We start from the raw sequence: 14,217 nt of genomic DNA, 5'->3' as shown, positions 1-14,217 counted from the left end.
ACGGGTATTGTTGCATAGAATGCAAAATTACAGTTCTGTCTCAAGATGACTGAGGTGCATAAACTGAAGCAAATTCAAACACCTCTCCTCTAATAATGCATTGGAGAACAAGCCATCTGCCTTTGTTATCATTTAATGCAATGACTGGTTGAAGCTCATGTTTGATCAGAAGGACAACCCCTGAGAAAGAGTGCTCCCCAGCATAGAAAATGTCATACCCACAGTAGTGTTCTGTCTTGCCTGCATAAATATGTTGGTTGTGCTCTTGTAATGCCACTATGTCAGGTTGAAATCTGTTGATGTACAACCACACAGATTTCCATTTCCTACTGTCACACATGCCCTAGACATTGAGTGTAAAACAGGTGATGTGAGCAGTCATATATACAGATATTTATAGTAATGTAACAACTATGTACAGCAGCAAAATGCATGAGGTCAGCCTTGCATTTCTATCTCAGGGTCGAGGCCTCGCCCCTGAGAAGAAGTAGTCGCCTGAGAAGAAGACAGCAAAGCAGCAACCTCTTCTTCAGGGAAGAGTGTTCTGCTGGCTGTTACTGCAGCCCATGTAATCCCAATTCCTGTATTGATCTCTGGGGTGTTTCCGCTAGAAGAGGCACCATTCCAAGTGCGAGGGGGTGGGATTCTTCGAGCAGAAATAACCTTTCTTGGGCTCTGCCAGCCATCAGTTGAAGGTTGCTTTCCTTTGGACAAGGATTGAGTAGCAGAAGGTGAATGTGAAGTGAGATTCGCATTGGTAGCTACTGAATCTTTGCCTTTATCCTGACTCCCAGAATGCTGTCTACTGCTTTTGTTACACACACACACACACACATGTATGTATGCATGTATGGATGTACTACAGGAAGATCTCCCATGCACTGCGCGTCCTGAACAAAGCGATGCAGGGAGGAATGGAAGAAATGATAAATATCCATAGTGGAGTGTCCATAGATCCAAGAGTTACAAGCATGATATAGGGACCACAGTGTCCAATAACGACACCAACTGAAAAATTGAGCATAGTCCAAAACCTCCTGCCAAAGTGATGCTAGGAAAACGAACACCCCAATCTAGGAAGAAAATCACGAGCAACCGGGCAAGTCTAGAGTAGATGCCGGAGTGTCTCCCGCGGATGTGAACAAGATGGACAACACGAGGAAGCTATGCATCTAGCAGCCAAGAAAGCACCAACCAAAACAACATACTTTTTTTGTGGAATATTACAAAAAAAGCTATCCCATAAAGAGAGAGCTATAATACATCAAGAGAAAATCTCACTGTAGGACAAATATACATCATGATCAAAGACACGAGATTGAAAGCAATCAAAAAGCGATTGCTGCAAAGAGTGTCTGAAGAAAGAGAAATTGGAAAAAACAGGATCACCAAAGACCCTATGATTGCGATCCTTCCAGAGAGTCCAGAGTGCCCAATACCGAACCCAAACAAAAAAGAAATCAAACTCTTGTCTGGGTGGATGTACACCAAAAAGCCAGAAGAACTTGCCAAAAGCAATTTAAGGAAACCGAGCTCTCAAAATCTTCCCAAGGAATTCTAAGAAAGCACATGACGAAGGACAATGCCAAAAGAGATGAGGCACAATCTCTCTTGGAGCCAGACATCTGCGACAAATAGAGGAAGTAATACGTCATCGTGCCAAGAGCTGTCCATGAGAAAGAACGCCCAACAAAACTCTCCACAAGAAAACCTGCTGATGGAGAGGAATCTTAGAATGCCAAATCTGTCTCAAACGTTTCCACCACCATTTCATAGGACGATTAAGATGCCAAAGCTGATTTGCCTTTTGCGAGATATGGTGGAGGAAGTAGAACTTTATAAAGAGAAGAGACAGTAATATGTGCAAACTGCAGAGGACGGCATGACAAAGCCCACAGAAGAAAGTGTCCAGTCTTGAAGACAATCCTGTAGATGCAATGGAGGAACCGGCTGAAAAGGTTGGAGCATCAAAGTAATCTTATGCCAAAGTGGACGATAATGCATTCCAAGGCCAAATTTGGCAGCGGCCAAAGGAAAAGTAAGGGGAAATCCAGCACCATCAACAACATCCCGAACCAAACGAATCCCCTTGAGACTCAAAAAATACGAACGTCAAGGCTCCTGCAAAGCCAAAGGAAAGGCGAACACTCTAGACCAATGTATACTTTCAGCTCTGAAAGAGTTGCCTTGCAAGGAATCACTGCCATGCCAATCCAAGTGGGAAAGGATATGTTTCCAATCCATTAACAAATGGGAAACCAGAGGACAGCCAGGGATTTTGCCTGTCACAGAACCAAAAAGAAACTCCCACTGGGAAAGCTGCCAATGACCAAAAGCTGGAGATTCAACATGCAAGAGTAAATGACGAGTCATGGCAGCCCATGGTTGAGAATCTTGCAAAAACTGCAGCATGAGTTTCCCCTTACGGGCAAGAATGTGCAGATGGATATTGAGAATATTAAGACCTCCATGCATCTTTGGAGAACAAAGCTGCTGTACCTGAAGCAAACGCAAGCTTTTTTTGCCATGGCGAGAACACCAGAAGATTTCCAGAACTTCAGACATAAAAGAGGCAAGATCAGCCCTACTTAACATAATAAGAGGCAAGTAGAATTGAATATACGCCATCAGAATAGATTGCACAATTCGAAGACGAACATGCAGAGGCCAAGTTGCCAATTTCCAGTACTCCAGCTTTTTCTTGAGAGCTGCGAGAATCCAATCAGATTGTTGACAAGGAGAAAGTGTCCAACTCAAAGGATAGCCAAGATGACAAACCAATCGAGTTGGTGGGATGATTTCTTCAGGCCATAAAAGAGAGTGCCATTCCTTGGAATGCAAAGGCAACAATTTTGATTTCTGAAAATTTACATGAAGCCCAACAGCTAAACCATATAAAGAAAGAGCTTGCATTAGCTCAAAAAGATCCTGCTCTGTATTGCAGGGAGTGAAAAAAGAGTCATCTGCATAAGCTTGAGCAAGCAATGGTTTACTGTCATGAATTTCCAAACCATGTAGCTTATCCATAGCTACGAGATGATCCATATACTGAAGCATGGGCTGCGTGGCTATAGCATACAGGAGCGCACTAAGTGGACAGCCTTGACGCACCGAACAACAAAGAGTCCATGCTTTAGAGATATCCCCAGAAAGAATGCAAGCAGCTTGACTGTCACTATAAAGCCTGTATATGATATGCTGCAATTTCTGCCCAAATCCCAAAGCATGCATTGTCTAAGAGATGAAGTCCCATTGAGCAGTATCAAAAGCCTTGGCAATATCAACTTGCAATAAAAGAACATCCTACTCTGTGTATTTGGCATACTCAATTCCAACATAAGCATTTGCGATATTATCAGTGATATGCCTGCAAGGAACAAAACCATATTGTGCAACATGTAAACCATCATGCAAGTATCCTTTAATACAATCAACCACCAAGTATCCTTTAATACAATCAACCACCATTTTGGTGATGATTTTATAAATGACAGGCATAAGAGTAATGGGTCTCCAATCAGCACACACACACACACACATGGATGGCTCAATGCATCCTTGTGATGGGAGGGCAAAAGACTCAATTTGCAGCCACCCTCGTCAATATCTGACATCATATCATCTATACTCTGCGTACCATCTAGGAGCAGGGTGCAATCTGTTCTAGGAAGACCGCCAAGAGGCGTAAGCGTTCCTGTAAGCCTCGGCCTGCAAGTATCTCTTATTTCTTCATGGATCAAGGTTCTGCTGATTGTGTACCCGCCACTTGGTGGACCCTTATGGGTACTCCAGGCAGTGAGTTGAGGCCTAAGAGGGGGGCTGCAGGACAGCGAGCACTTCTTTTCAGCACCTCACAAGTTGTTGAATTCACTTATAAAGGATGGTTCTTTTTTCTAACTAGAGGGAAGACCCATTCACTATATACATCCCCACTTAGCATCATAATTATATAGAGTCATGATATTACTATGCTTAAGGTACAGTTTTATAAAAACAAGATCAATACAACGTCATTTAAACATGTGGCATGAATCCACAAATTAGCAAATTCCTCAGGCATATGATTGGAATAGTGAAACATGCCTTCAGTTAACTAAAGGAGTAGTAAACCATAACTATCTTAGCATTCACACCTTCTACAATTTTCCCTGTGGAAGAATGCACTATATTGTTGTAGGCGAACTCAACCAGTGGCAAAAATTGCTCCCATTTTGTTTGCTGGTCTGAGACATAGCATTGGAGAAGACGAGGGCAGTAGAGTTTGTCTCTTCTAACTTTCCATCGATGGAAAGAAGATGACAAATTCAGCGTAGTGCCCATGTTCTCAAACAAACCTCTCCAAAAAAGGCTGGTCATACTGGGGTCTCGATCACTAACAATAGATTGAGGCATCCCATGGTGCTTGAAAATATGAGACATAAATAATCTATCACTCCTCTCGGGCCCGGTGGGTACAGCAGGGGGGCAAGATGACAAAGTAGTTCTTTCACACCACTGGGCCCCGATCGGCAGGCACGCAATTAACGAGATCTGTAGGGCATTATGCACACTGATCCGCATGAGATTTTAGAGATGACCATAGGTTTTTACAGCCAACTCTTTCAGACGGAGAGGATGACTTCAGCTTGTCTTGTGGTCCGTGAGTTAGTTTGGAACCATGTTCCGACGGTAGTCTTGAAGGATTTGTGTAGGGGTCTGGAGGATTCTTTCGAGGAGCTCTCCGTACGGGTATTCGTCTGCATTTCGACACTCGAGGCCGCGGGCGCATTTCCCCAAGCTCCACCGTACGCATTTCCGTACAGCCCAGCCGTGCAATTTCCGTACAACCAGACAGCATGCTAGTCAGGCTGCCAGCCGTAAGTTCCTGCCGTACAACCAGCCCTCCCAGCACCACTGTTGATGTTGCCGGCAAAAACAAGTCCACCTTGAGCTCTCAGCTACCTGGCCTTCAGCAAGAGGAGAGTCGAGACTCGAGATTCTCTCATGACCTCAGCCTTCAGGATTCGAATGAAGGAGGACTGAGGTCTCTCCCTCTTATCTCTTCCATGTCAACTGTTGAATCTTGGGTCTTGAAGTTTCTTCTCATTCTGAAATTCAAATTCTCATCTCTCTCTCTCTCTTAGATGGGCAGAAAGAAAGGAGAAGAATGGGAATTTGTGGAAACACTGAAGCCTTTGGGAAAGGGGCAGTTCACTTGTAAATACACGTACTGCCCTCACAAATGAGATGGAGGACCTACCCGCATAAGAGCACACTTTCTTGGGTTGACAAGCCTTGGGGTTGACCCTTGCACCTCCCCCCCTAAAAATGTGAAAGACATTTGCAGAAGGTTGCAAGCAAAGGCAGGTAAAAATAAATTTGCAGAAGAGCTTGATGCAGATGGCTAATTTGGGAGATGCTTGGGAGAGTGGTGTTGCAAGTGCAAGTGGAAGATGCACATGAACCAAAACAAAAGAAACAAAAGGTGTCAAAGGGAGCTTTGGCTAAGGCATGGGAGTTCCAGGCAAGGAAGGATGCCTACATTGCTCTTCGGCGCTTTTTCTTCGCAGAGGACATTCCTCATTGGAAGGTGAGGCGTCCATATTTTTTGAAAATGGTCTGTGCAATTGGCCAAGTTGGGCCTAGCTTTAAGGCTCCATCTTATAAAGCCTTGCGCACTTCGGAGCTGAAAAATGAGGTGGTATACATAGATCAAGAGTTGCTGTAGTTTCGGGAGAAATGGAAAAAGTATGGATGCAGCATAGTGTGTGATGGCTGGTCTGACACTCGGCATAGGCCTATCATTAATATCATGGTCTCGTGCATTTTTTGATCAGTCTTCTTGAAGTCTGTGGATACTAGTGGGCAGTATAAATCAAGGAAATATATTTTTGGGATATTGAAAGATGCCATTGTTGATGTTGGGCTAGATAATGTGGTGCAGGTGTGCATGGATAATGCATCTAACTGCGTGCGAGCAGGAGAATTGGTAGAGGAGGAGTGGCCTCATATTTTCTATACTAGATGCACATGCCATTGCCTTGACCTTTTGTTTGAGGACATTGGACAGCTTGCTTGGGTGAAGCCAATGTAAACACATGCCAACATGATTGTCACGTTTGTTACTCAAAAGCACACAGTGTTAGCATTATATAGAACTTTCAGCAAGAATGAATTAGTGAAACTTGCACAGACTCGGTTTGCTTACATGTTTATCGTGTTAGCAAACTTGTTGGATGATAGAGTCTACAATGGATTGCGTCGTATGGTTGTGAGTGATGAGTACAGCAAGAAGAAAGTATCACGCACTGTGAAAGCACAACAAGTGTCTTCCATTGTATTGGGTACCTCATTCTGACAAGAAGCAAGAGTCAAAGAAGATACATGCACCTATTCTAAAGATCCTTCGTTTGGATGATAGGGAAGGGGCTACCATGGGACTTATAAATGAGCTCACTGATCGAATGGTGGAGACGATACAGACTATAGATGGCATAGACTCCTCCAAGTTGGCTGATGTCAGAGCCTTGTGTGTTAATAGGTGGGATATGATGCACTCTCCTTTACATGCAGCAACTTTTTTTCTCCATCCTATTTGGTGAGAGAAAAATCCAGATGGTGATAAGGAGGTGCATGATGGGTGGATGGATGTCATTGAGCGGTACACGAAGTATGATGTTAAGAGGCAGGGCACCTTATTTGATGAGTTTGATGTTTACAAGTCTATGTTAGGCACATTTGCTCGGGCAATTGTGAAGGATGATAAGAGGATGCACCAAGGGGTGAAGTGGTGGGAGACATTTGGGGCTCACACTCCAAATTTGCAGCAGTTGGCTATTCGAGTGCTCTCACAAGGGACATGTGCTTCTCCTTGTGAGAGGAACTGGAGCACGTTCTCTCTTATACATACCAAAAGAAGGAATAGGATGCTTCCAAAGAATACAGAACAATTCGTATACATCCATACTAATTTGCAACTCATCTCCAAAATCAAGGAAAGGGGATTTGAGAAGATAGAAGTGACCTTGGAAATGATCAACAAGGAGAAAGATGATGAGAGGCTGCTTGCTTTGCAAGAGACTACAGAGGGAGAAGAGGAGATTCCAGCCGGACCAGCCCCTCTTGTTACAAGAAGGATGAATGTTGCTACAACTTCAAGAAGCTCCAATATTTTGGAATCCCATGGCAAGGCAGATGAGATTGACAATGATGAGGATGAGGAGGAGGAGGAGGAGGGCACTGATGCTGATGATGATGAGGATGAGGATGCACCTTGAGGCTTGAGCCTCATCAGTTGTGATGCATTTCAATTTTGTTTCCTAGCTGTGGCAGCCTACAGGCTGGCAGCCTTTTCAGTTTGTTATATGATGTTTTCTAGCTTGCCTTTGATGTAGTACGTGCAGCCTACAGGCTTCTTTTACTTTTCTAGTATCTACTATCTGCTACCTTTGGTGATTGATCGTGATATATCACTATATATCAGATGACAGAATCCAATCCCTCATGATTCATGATTCATGATTTTAGAATCAATAAAAGTTTGAAGTTTGAAGTTGAAAGTTTTGTAGTTCTCTCTCAAGTAAATGTGTACAATCTATATTTTTCTGATTTTTTTCAGGTCATATGGGCTGAACCATACTCCAATCATACTTCCGTACCCGTATGACGTATGTGTATGGTAACATATGGAAAAAACTATGCCATCAGATCAGGATACAACCTGAGGATGTGCACAAAACAGCTTTTAGAAACACATTTGGCTTGTATGAATTTCTCGTGATGCCATTTGGGTTGACAAATGCACCTGCCACCTTCAATCGGATGATGGACAGAATCTTCAGAGAGCACAGAGCTTTTGTCGGGACATTCTTTGATGGCATCATAGTGTTCTCTAAGAACGAGGTTGAGCACAAAGAGCACTTGGCAATTGTTTTTGTAGAGCTAAGGAAGCATAAGTTGCTGATTAATGCCAAGAAAAGTGAATTTTTCATGCACGAAATCCACTTTTTGGGCACATAATATCTAAGAATGGAGTCAGGATGGATCTTGCTAAAGTGAAGGCCATAGGGAATTGGCCACCGTTGAAGAACATCCATGAAGTACAAAGCTTTCTTGGCTTATGCTCGTACTACAGGCGGTTTATCTGCTATTTTGCTGAAATAGCATCGCCTCTCCATGCCCTCGACTCCGATCCTGTCATAATCTTTCCAGACTTACGCAAGCCCTTTGTTGTCCAATGTGATGCCTATGGGAACACCATAGGAGTACTTATGCAGGATGGTAGAGTGGTTGCATATGAGAGCAGAGTGCTCACTGATGCTGAGATGAATTTTGGGATATATGAGAAAGAGATGGCAGAAGTCATACATGCTCTTTCTACTTGGAAGCATTACCTCTTAGGTGCTAATTTTTATGTCCAGACGGATCACCAATACTTGCGGTACTTTCTCACTCAAAGAAAGCTGTCAAAAAAGCACATGCGGTGGGCAAACTTCCTTTCAATGTTTCACCTTCAGATTGTGCATGTGGTTGGCAAGAAGAATGTCGTTGCATGAAAAGAGCAAGAAGAAAAAGTAACGTCAAAAATTTGTATACCTTAGCTTGGAAGGAGAGGAAGGCGTAGGTGGGCATGCATGAGGGGCTGCTGCATGCATAGTTACCAGGGAACGGGAACGTTTTGGGAATGGGGGGGTCGGAACGGGAACGTTTCGGGAAGGGGGAACGGGAACGGGAACGCCACGTCATATGACACATCATCAAATCACATGGAAAGGAGTAGAAGGGGAGGAAGGAGAGGGGGCTGAGTGGCTGAGTGGAAAGGGTTGGAGAAGGGAGTGGAAGGGGAGGGGGCTGAGTGGAGAAGGGAGTAGAAGGAGAGGAGGCTGAGTGGAAGGAGAGGGGGCTGAGTGGAAGGATAGGGGGCTGAGTGGCTGAGTGGAAAGGGGTGGAGAAGGGAGTGGAAGGTGAGGGGGCTGAGTGGAGAAGGTTCAAGGGAGTAGAAGGAGATGGGCTGAGTTGAAGGGAGTGGAAGGAGAAAGAGTAGAAGGGAGTGGGAGTGGGAGTGGTTGGGGCTGAGTGGAAGGAGAGGGAGTATAAGGGATGGAGGGAGGGTAGAGAGTGGGAAAACCCCCCGTCGGCGGCTATATATGCTCCTGCGCAATCCTAAACTAGGAACGCCAAACCCTAGACGTTCCAGCCGTTCCAGCCACGTTCCCTAGCGTTCCAAACGGGAAACATTCCCTGGCGTTCCCAATAGGCACTCCACCTGGGAACAGCGTTTCCATGTTCCAGGAAGACGGAACGCCGTTCCCTGGTAACTATGGCCGCATGGCCCCCTCATTAATGCTCTAACCCACCAAAACCAATGAAACATTGGTTTGCCCCTCACATTAAAATCCTAACCCCCTCAACCAATGAAACATTGGTTTCTCTTGGGCCTAACCTTTAGACTCCTCAGCCCCTAGCATTTGGGCCTAGTAGGTGCGAGTGCTAAGATAGTTATGGTTTACTGCCCTTCAGTTAACTGAAGGCCGGTTTCAAATAGAGTGTAGAGTTGTCAATTACAAAGTTGCAAAGAAGTGCAAGAATCAAAAGGGGGATGTTGTTTGCTGCGCCACACATACTATTGTATATAGCCTTCTCAGCTATCCCATCTATAAGGTCTCTGAAGTTTTTTATACCTCTGCTAGTCCCAGATGTTTCACAAAAACTATAAAGATTTATGAGGAGCTTTCTGTAAAATTCAATAAATTATACCTGCAGATTTCTGTTAAAATTATTAAATTCCAAACAACTAGAGGATCCAAGAGTTATTGGCTAACAGACCAAAGCGAAGTGCTCTTAGAACTCGCAATGGATCATCCATGAAAGTAATTTTTGCAGGTAGCGGTGTTGCAATAATTCCAGCTTTTAAGTCAGACAAGCCTGCAGCATCACAGCATACTGATTGTGACATAATCACAGAGCCAACTTGATCGAATAATAAGCATCACTTATGAACAGGATGTCCTAGGTTAATTCGTATACTGTGCTTTTTTAATGGCACCTAGCATCAAAGAAAACATCCTGCAATCTACATCAGCCCACAATGAATTAGTTCAGAGGGATCACTAACACAATTTAGTTTTTACCTCTTCCAGTTGGATCTTCGACCATGCCCGTATTGATATTGTAGAAAAGGCTGCAAAAACTCAAGTACATCCACAAAATCAATTCTTGAACCAGACAGGTGAGATTGCTTATTTGTGACAGCACCTACTTTATCAACACAGTTAGCCTGGACAATTGAACCACCTTTCCCAATCACATGATAAGTTCAAGATCCAAAGAAAAAGATTCTCTGTTTTAAAAGGTGACTGCATAGTCGGTAAGATGCCTGCTATGCAAAAATGACTTCCCGAATTCCAAATTTCCCATATTGATCCAATGGAAGCATTTTCATGCGAAAAAAAAGATGCTAGCTAGTAAGGACCATCTTGCTGGAAATTCCCCCCCCCCCCCCCCCCCGTGTTAGAATTATAGATATAATTCAGCAGTGACCAATGTAATATAATAAGCTAGTTAGGGGCACTTTTCCCTCTTTAAGAGGTTTTTCCCCCTAACCGCAGTTCGTTCACTAACTATGGTTAGTGACTACTAAGGTTTTGTCACTAGGACAAAACCTTATCTCTTTCTTTTTGAGTTGTACTCTTCACACTCTACTATTGCAACTCAGCTTCCAGCTCTCACTCTCTCTTGCTCTCTCTCACTCACCATTCTCTCACATTTGGTATCAGAGCATTAGATCCAGCCCCCTACGACTTCCCCGTTGAGCTCCAGCTGCAACTCAGCTTCACTGCAACACATATCGTCCGTACAGTCCGTACGACTGTACGAAACCTGCACGTGGTTTCTGCACATCCGTACCTGCCGTACTGCTCTAGCTGCATCACGTACCGTACCTGCAGACTCGAAATCAGACCGTACCTGTCGTACCTATCTATCGTACCGTACCGTACCTGCTCGTCCGTGCAACGCGTACCAGACCTGCTCACCGTACATCGCGACTGTACCGTACCAGCCGTACCAACCGTACAGTCTCGTACCAGTCGTACCAGCTGTACAGCTCATCGCCGTACAGCTCTGCGCCACGTTTGCAAGCAGGCGCCGTCGTCCGTACTCCGTACAGCTCCAGTCGTTCGTATTCCGTACATTCGTACGGTCATCCGTACAACGTACGAATTCCGTACAAGACCGTACACTAACAGTTCCGTACTGTCAGCTCACTGTCCGTACACTTCTGTTGCAGGCCTTATGTGCAGAGTTTTATTTCTGCAGGCATTGTTTGCAGATAGCCATTGTTTGGCTCAGTTTTCTGGGAGTACATTTGGGGCATTTTGTTTGTTGCAGACATTGCAATCATTGTGTAGTTTCGGAGCTACACTTGGAGCACAAATTGCAGATTTGGTCTGAAATTTGGGGCTTTCTGCTGAAGTTGCAAAATTTGGGGCTTTCAGTACTTGTGCCCCTTTCTGGTTGCAATTTCAAGCTCGAAATTTGGGGCTTTCAGTTCTGCAATACAATTTCTTGAAGAAATTTGGGGATTTTGTATTTACACTGCAATTTTGCAGTAAAATTTGGGGCTTTTGCAGACAGAGCGCAATTCTTGCAACATTTGGGGCTTTTGATCAATTTGCCCCTTTCCGGTTGCAATTTCAGGCCTATTTTGGGGCTTTTGTGTTGGGAGAGCAATTTTTGGAGTTTTCAGTTCATACTGCCTTTCTTGGAGTGTTTTGCAGCACTTTTGGCAGATTCTGGAGAGTTTTTTATGCTTGGACAGATTTCTGACAGTGCAAGTACAGAAATTTAAGTTGCATTTACAGCCCGTGCTTGGCTGTGTTTTTTGAGAGTTGTGCATTTCATTCACAGTAAGGGAATTCAGTTTTGTATCTGCTTCAATCTCTTTCTCAAATATGGCCCATCAAAATCAGAATGACTTCCAGTTCGGTGGTCTTTCACAAGAAGACAAGTTGGATGGTACCAACTACTCCCTCTGGAGTTTCATGGTACGCAATATTCTGATTTCTCGCAATTTATGGGATTATGTCAATGGGGATGAGATCCGACCAGCAGATATTGCACCTGCTACCCCTCCCCAGCAAGGAGGTGAAAGAGGTCGTGCACAGGGTGCAGCTGCAGGACAAGTTGGTGGTGCAGCTACAGTCACTACTCTAGAGCAGAAGAGATGGGATTCACGGGATGCGTTAGCTTTGTCATGCATCTCTCTTTCAGTCAAAAGATTTATCATTCCGCATATCCGGTCGTGTAAGACCTCCAGGGCAGCGTGGGATATTTTGGAAAGCATGTATGCAGCTCGGAATGATGCAAGGGTATCTTTCTTGAAAAGAGAGTTGAGTAATACACATATGGAAGAGGGTGACTCCATGTCAATCCACCTCACAAAGCTACAGGATCTCAGAGAGCAATTGTTAAATATAGATGAAATTATTCCTGATTCAAAGATGATTACAACCACTATGAATTCTCTTCCTGAGTCTTATCTCAGCTTTTATACCTCGCTGAACTTATCATTGAGGGGGGGTGCAAATCCTCTCACTTTTCATGAGTTGATAGGACTTCTGCTTCAGGAAGAGCAGACCAGGAAAATTTGGCTTCACGTGCAGGTGAACAAGCCATGCTCTCAAAGTTTAAATCAAAAACAAAGGGACAGGCAAAGACATCAGTAAATCAGCCTTCCAATGGGTCAGGACAGCCTTCACAAAAGGCTAAAAATGATGCAAGTAAGCCCAAGAAGAAGGGTTTTTGTCACTACTGCAAAAAGCCAGGTCATCACATAGCAGAATGCAGGAAAAGGCTTGCAAAAGAAAAGAAAAACAGCTCAAGTATGGCTGTTTCAGATTCAGCTCCTCATGCATATGACAGTGGGGATGCTACAGCCAACTTTGCTGGACAGGATTATGCCTTTTTATCTTGCATTTCAGATTCTAGGCTGGCTGTTCCAGATGCTCGGGATAGTACAGCCACTTGCAGTGATGATACATATGCATTTTTGACTTGCAGTTATGACTCTTCTACGGATGCATCTGCTTTCAGTGTCAATGAAACACTGAACACTTGGTATTTTGACAGCGGTGCATCCAAGCACATCACTTCTAGGAAGTGTCTTTTTACTTCCTTGCATCCACCTCCCGTTGGTAAGAAAGTCACTTGTGCCAACAACTCATCATATTCAATACGTGGCACAGGAGATGTTGAGCTCACTGCCATTGATGGCTCAATTTTTAAACTTTCAGATGTCTTATATGTGTCTGGCATAACCAAAAATCTTCTTTCAGTGTCCACTCTTAACAGAGGTGGATTTCAGGTCATCTTTGAGGATGACAAATGTGCCGTCCGAGACAGGGAAGATGACTATGCCTTAAGGTTATCTGGTACTCTGCTGCGTGGGCTTTTCCAGCTTGATATTTTTGAGAAAAGAGCAGCCCATGCTCTTGCGGTTTCTACCCCTACAGCTGCCATGCAGAATGCAGAATTATGGCATGCCCGATATGGCCACATGCATTACAACAGCTTGATGACACTTCAGAAGTATTCCATGGTTGATGCATTGCCACCTCTTGAGATACCTCCTCCACATGCCTGTGAAGGGTGCATTTTAGGCAAGATGCATAGATTCCCCTTCAAGAAGGATGGTTCAGTTAAAGCTGTCCACAAATTACAGCTTATACACAGTGATGTCTGTGGTCCTATGAGGACTTCATCGTTGGGTGGTCATCTCTACTTCGTTACATTTATTGATGATTACTCCAATTTTACTTGGGTTTATGGGCTGAAACACAAATCTGAAGTGTTCACATTGTTTAAACACTTTGCAACCATGGTTGAAAATGAAACCAGACTCAAGATACAGACATTGCGCACAGATAGAGGTGGGGAATACTTGTATGCAGAATTTGATGCTTTTCTGAAAGGCAAGGGTATTGTGCATCAGCTCACAGTCAGGCTGACCCCTCAGCAAAATGGCAAAGCTGAGAGGAAAAATAGAACTCTCATGGAGATGGACAGATGTATGCTGAAAAGCAAACACATGCCTCACAAATTCTGGCTTGAGGGTTTGATGTGTGCCAATTACATTTTGAATCGGGCTCCCACTAAGGCTTTAAAAACAAAAACTCCTTATGAGGCCTGGAATGACAGGAAGCCTTCAGGGGATCACTTCCGAGTCTTTGGATGCCTTGC

At 44.1% G+C, this 14,217-nt stretch overlaps 2 protein-coding genes across 6 annotated transcripts in view; one reads left to right on the top strand and one right to left on the bottom strand.

The window, feature by feature from the left end:
* LOC147895499 (CCA tRNA nucleotidyltransferase, mitochondrial-like) overlaps window positions 1–14,217 on the bottom strand; it is a 113,259-nt gene that overhangs the window by 50,106 nt on the left and 48,936 nt on the right. For all 5 annotated transcript variants that reach the window (XM_087383658.1, XM_087383659.1, XM_087383660.1 and 2 more), the window contains exons 5-6: window positions 10,110–10,159; window positions 9,805–9,903 (exon numbers count right to left, since the gene is read on the bottom strand). In XM_087383658.1, coding sequence (XP_087239784.1) covers window positions 9,805–9,903; window positions 10,110–10,159 — 149 coding nt within the window. The remainder of the gene's footprint in view (window positions 1–9,804; window positions 9,904–10,109; window positions 10,160–14,217) is intronic.
* On the top strand, window positions 6,468–7,256 carry LOC147895500 (uncharacterized). Its single transcript, XM_087384218.1, has one exon. It carries the CDS (start codon window positions 6,624–6,626, stop codon window positions 7,254–7,256), a length of 633 nt encoding a protein of 210 aa, XP_087240344.1. The 5' UTR covers window positions 6,468–6,623.

The sequence above is a fragment of the Dipteris shenzhenensis genome, chromosome 13 (assembly GCF_047967505.1).
Source record: "Dipteris shenzhenensis isolate YYH24624 ecotype China chromosome 13, Dip_SZ_1.0, whole genome shotgun sequence".
NCBI lineage: Eukaryota > Viridiplantae > Streptophyta > Polypodiopsida > Gleicheniales > Dipteridaceae > Dipteris > Dipteris shenzhenensis.
The sequence above is the reverse complement of the archived record's forward strand: the minus strand, read 5'-3'. Positions and strand labels throughout refer to the sequence as shown.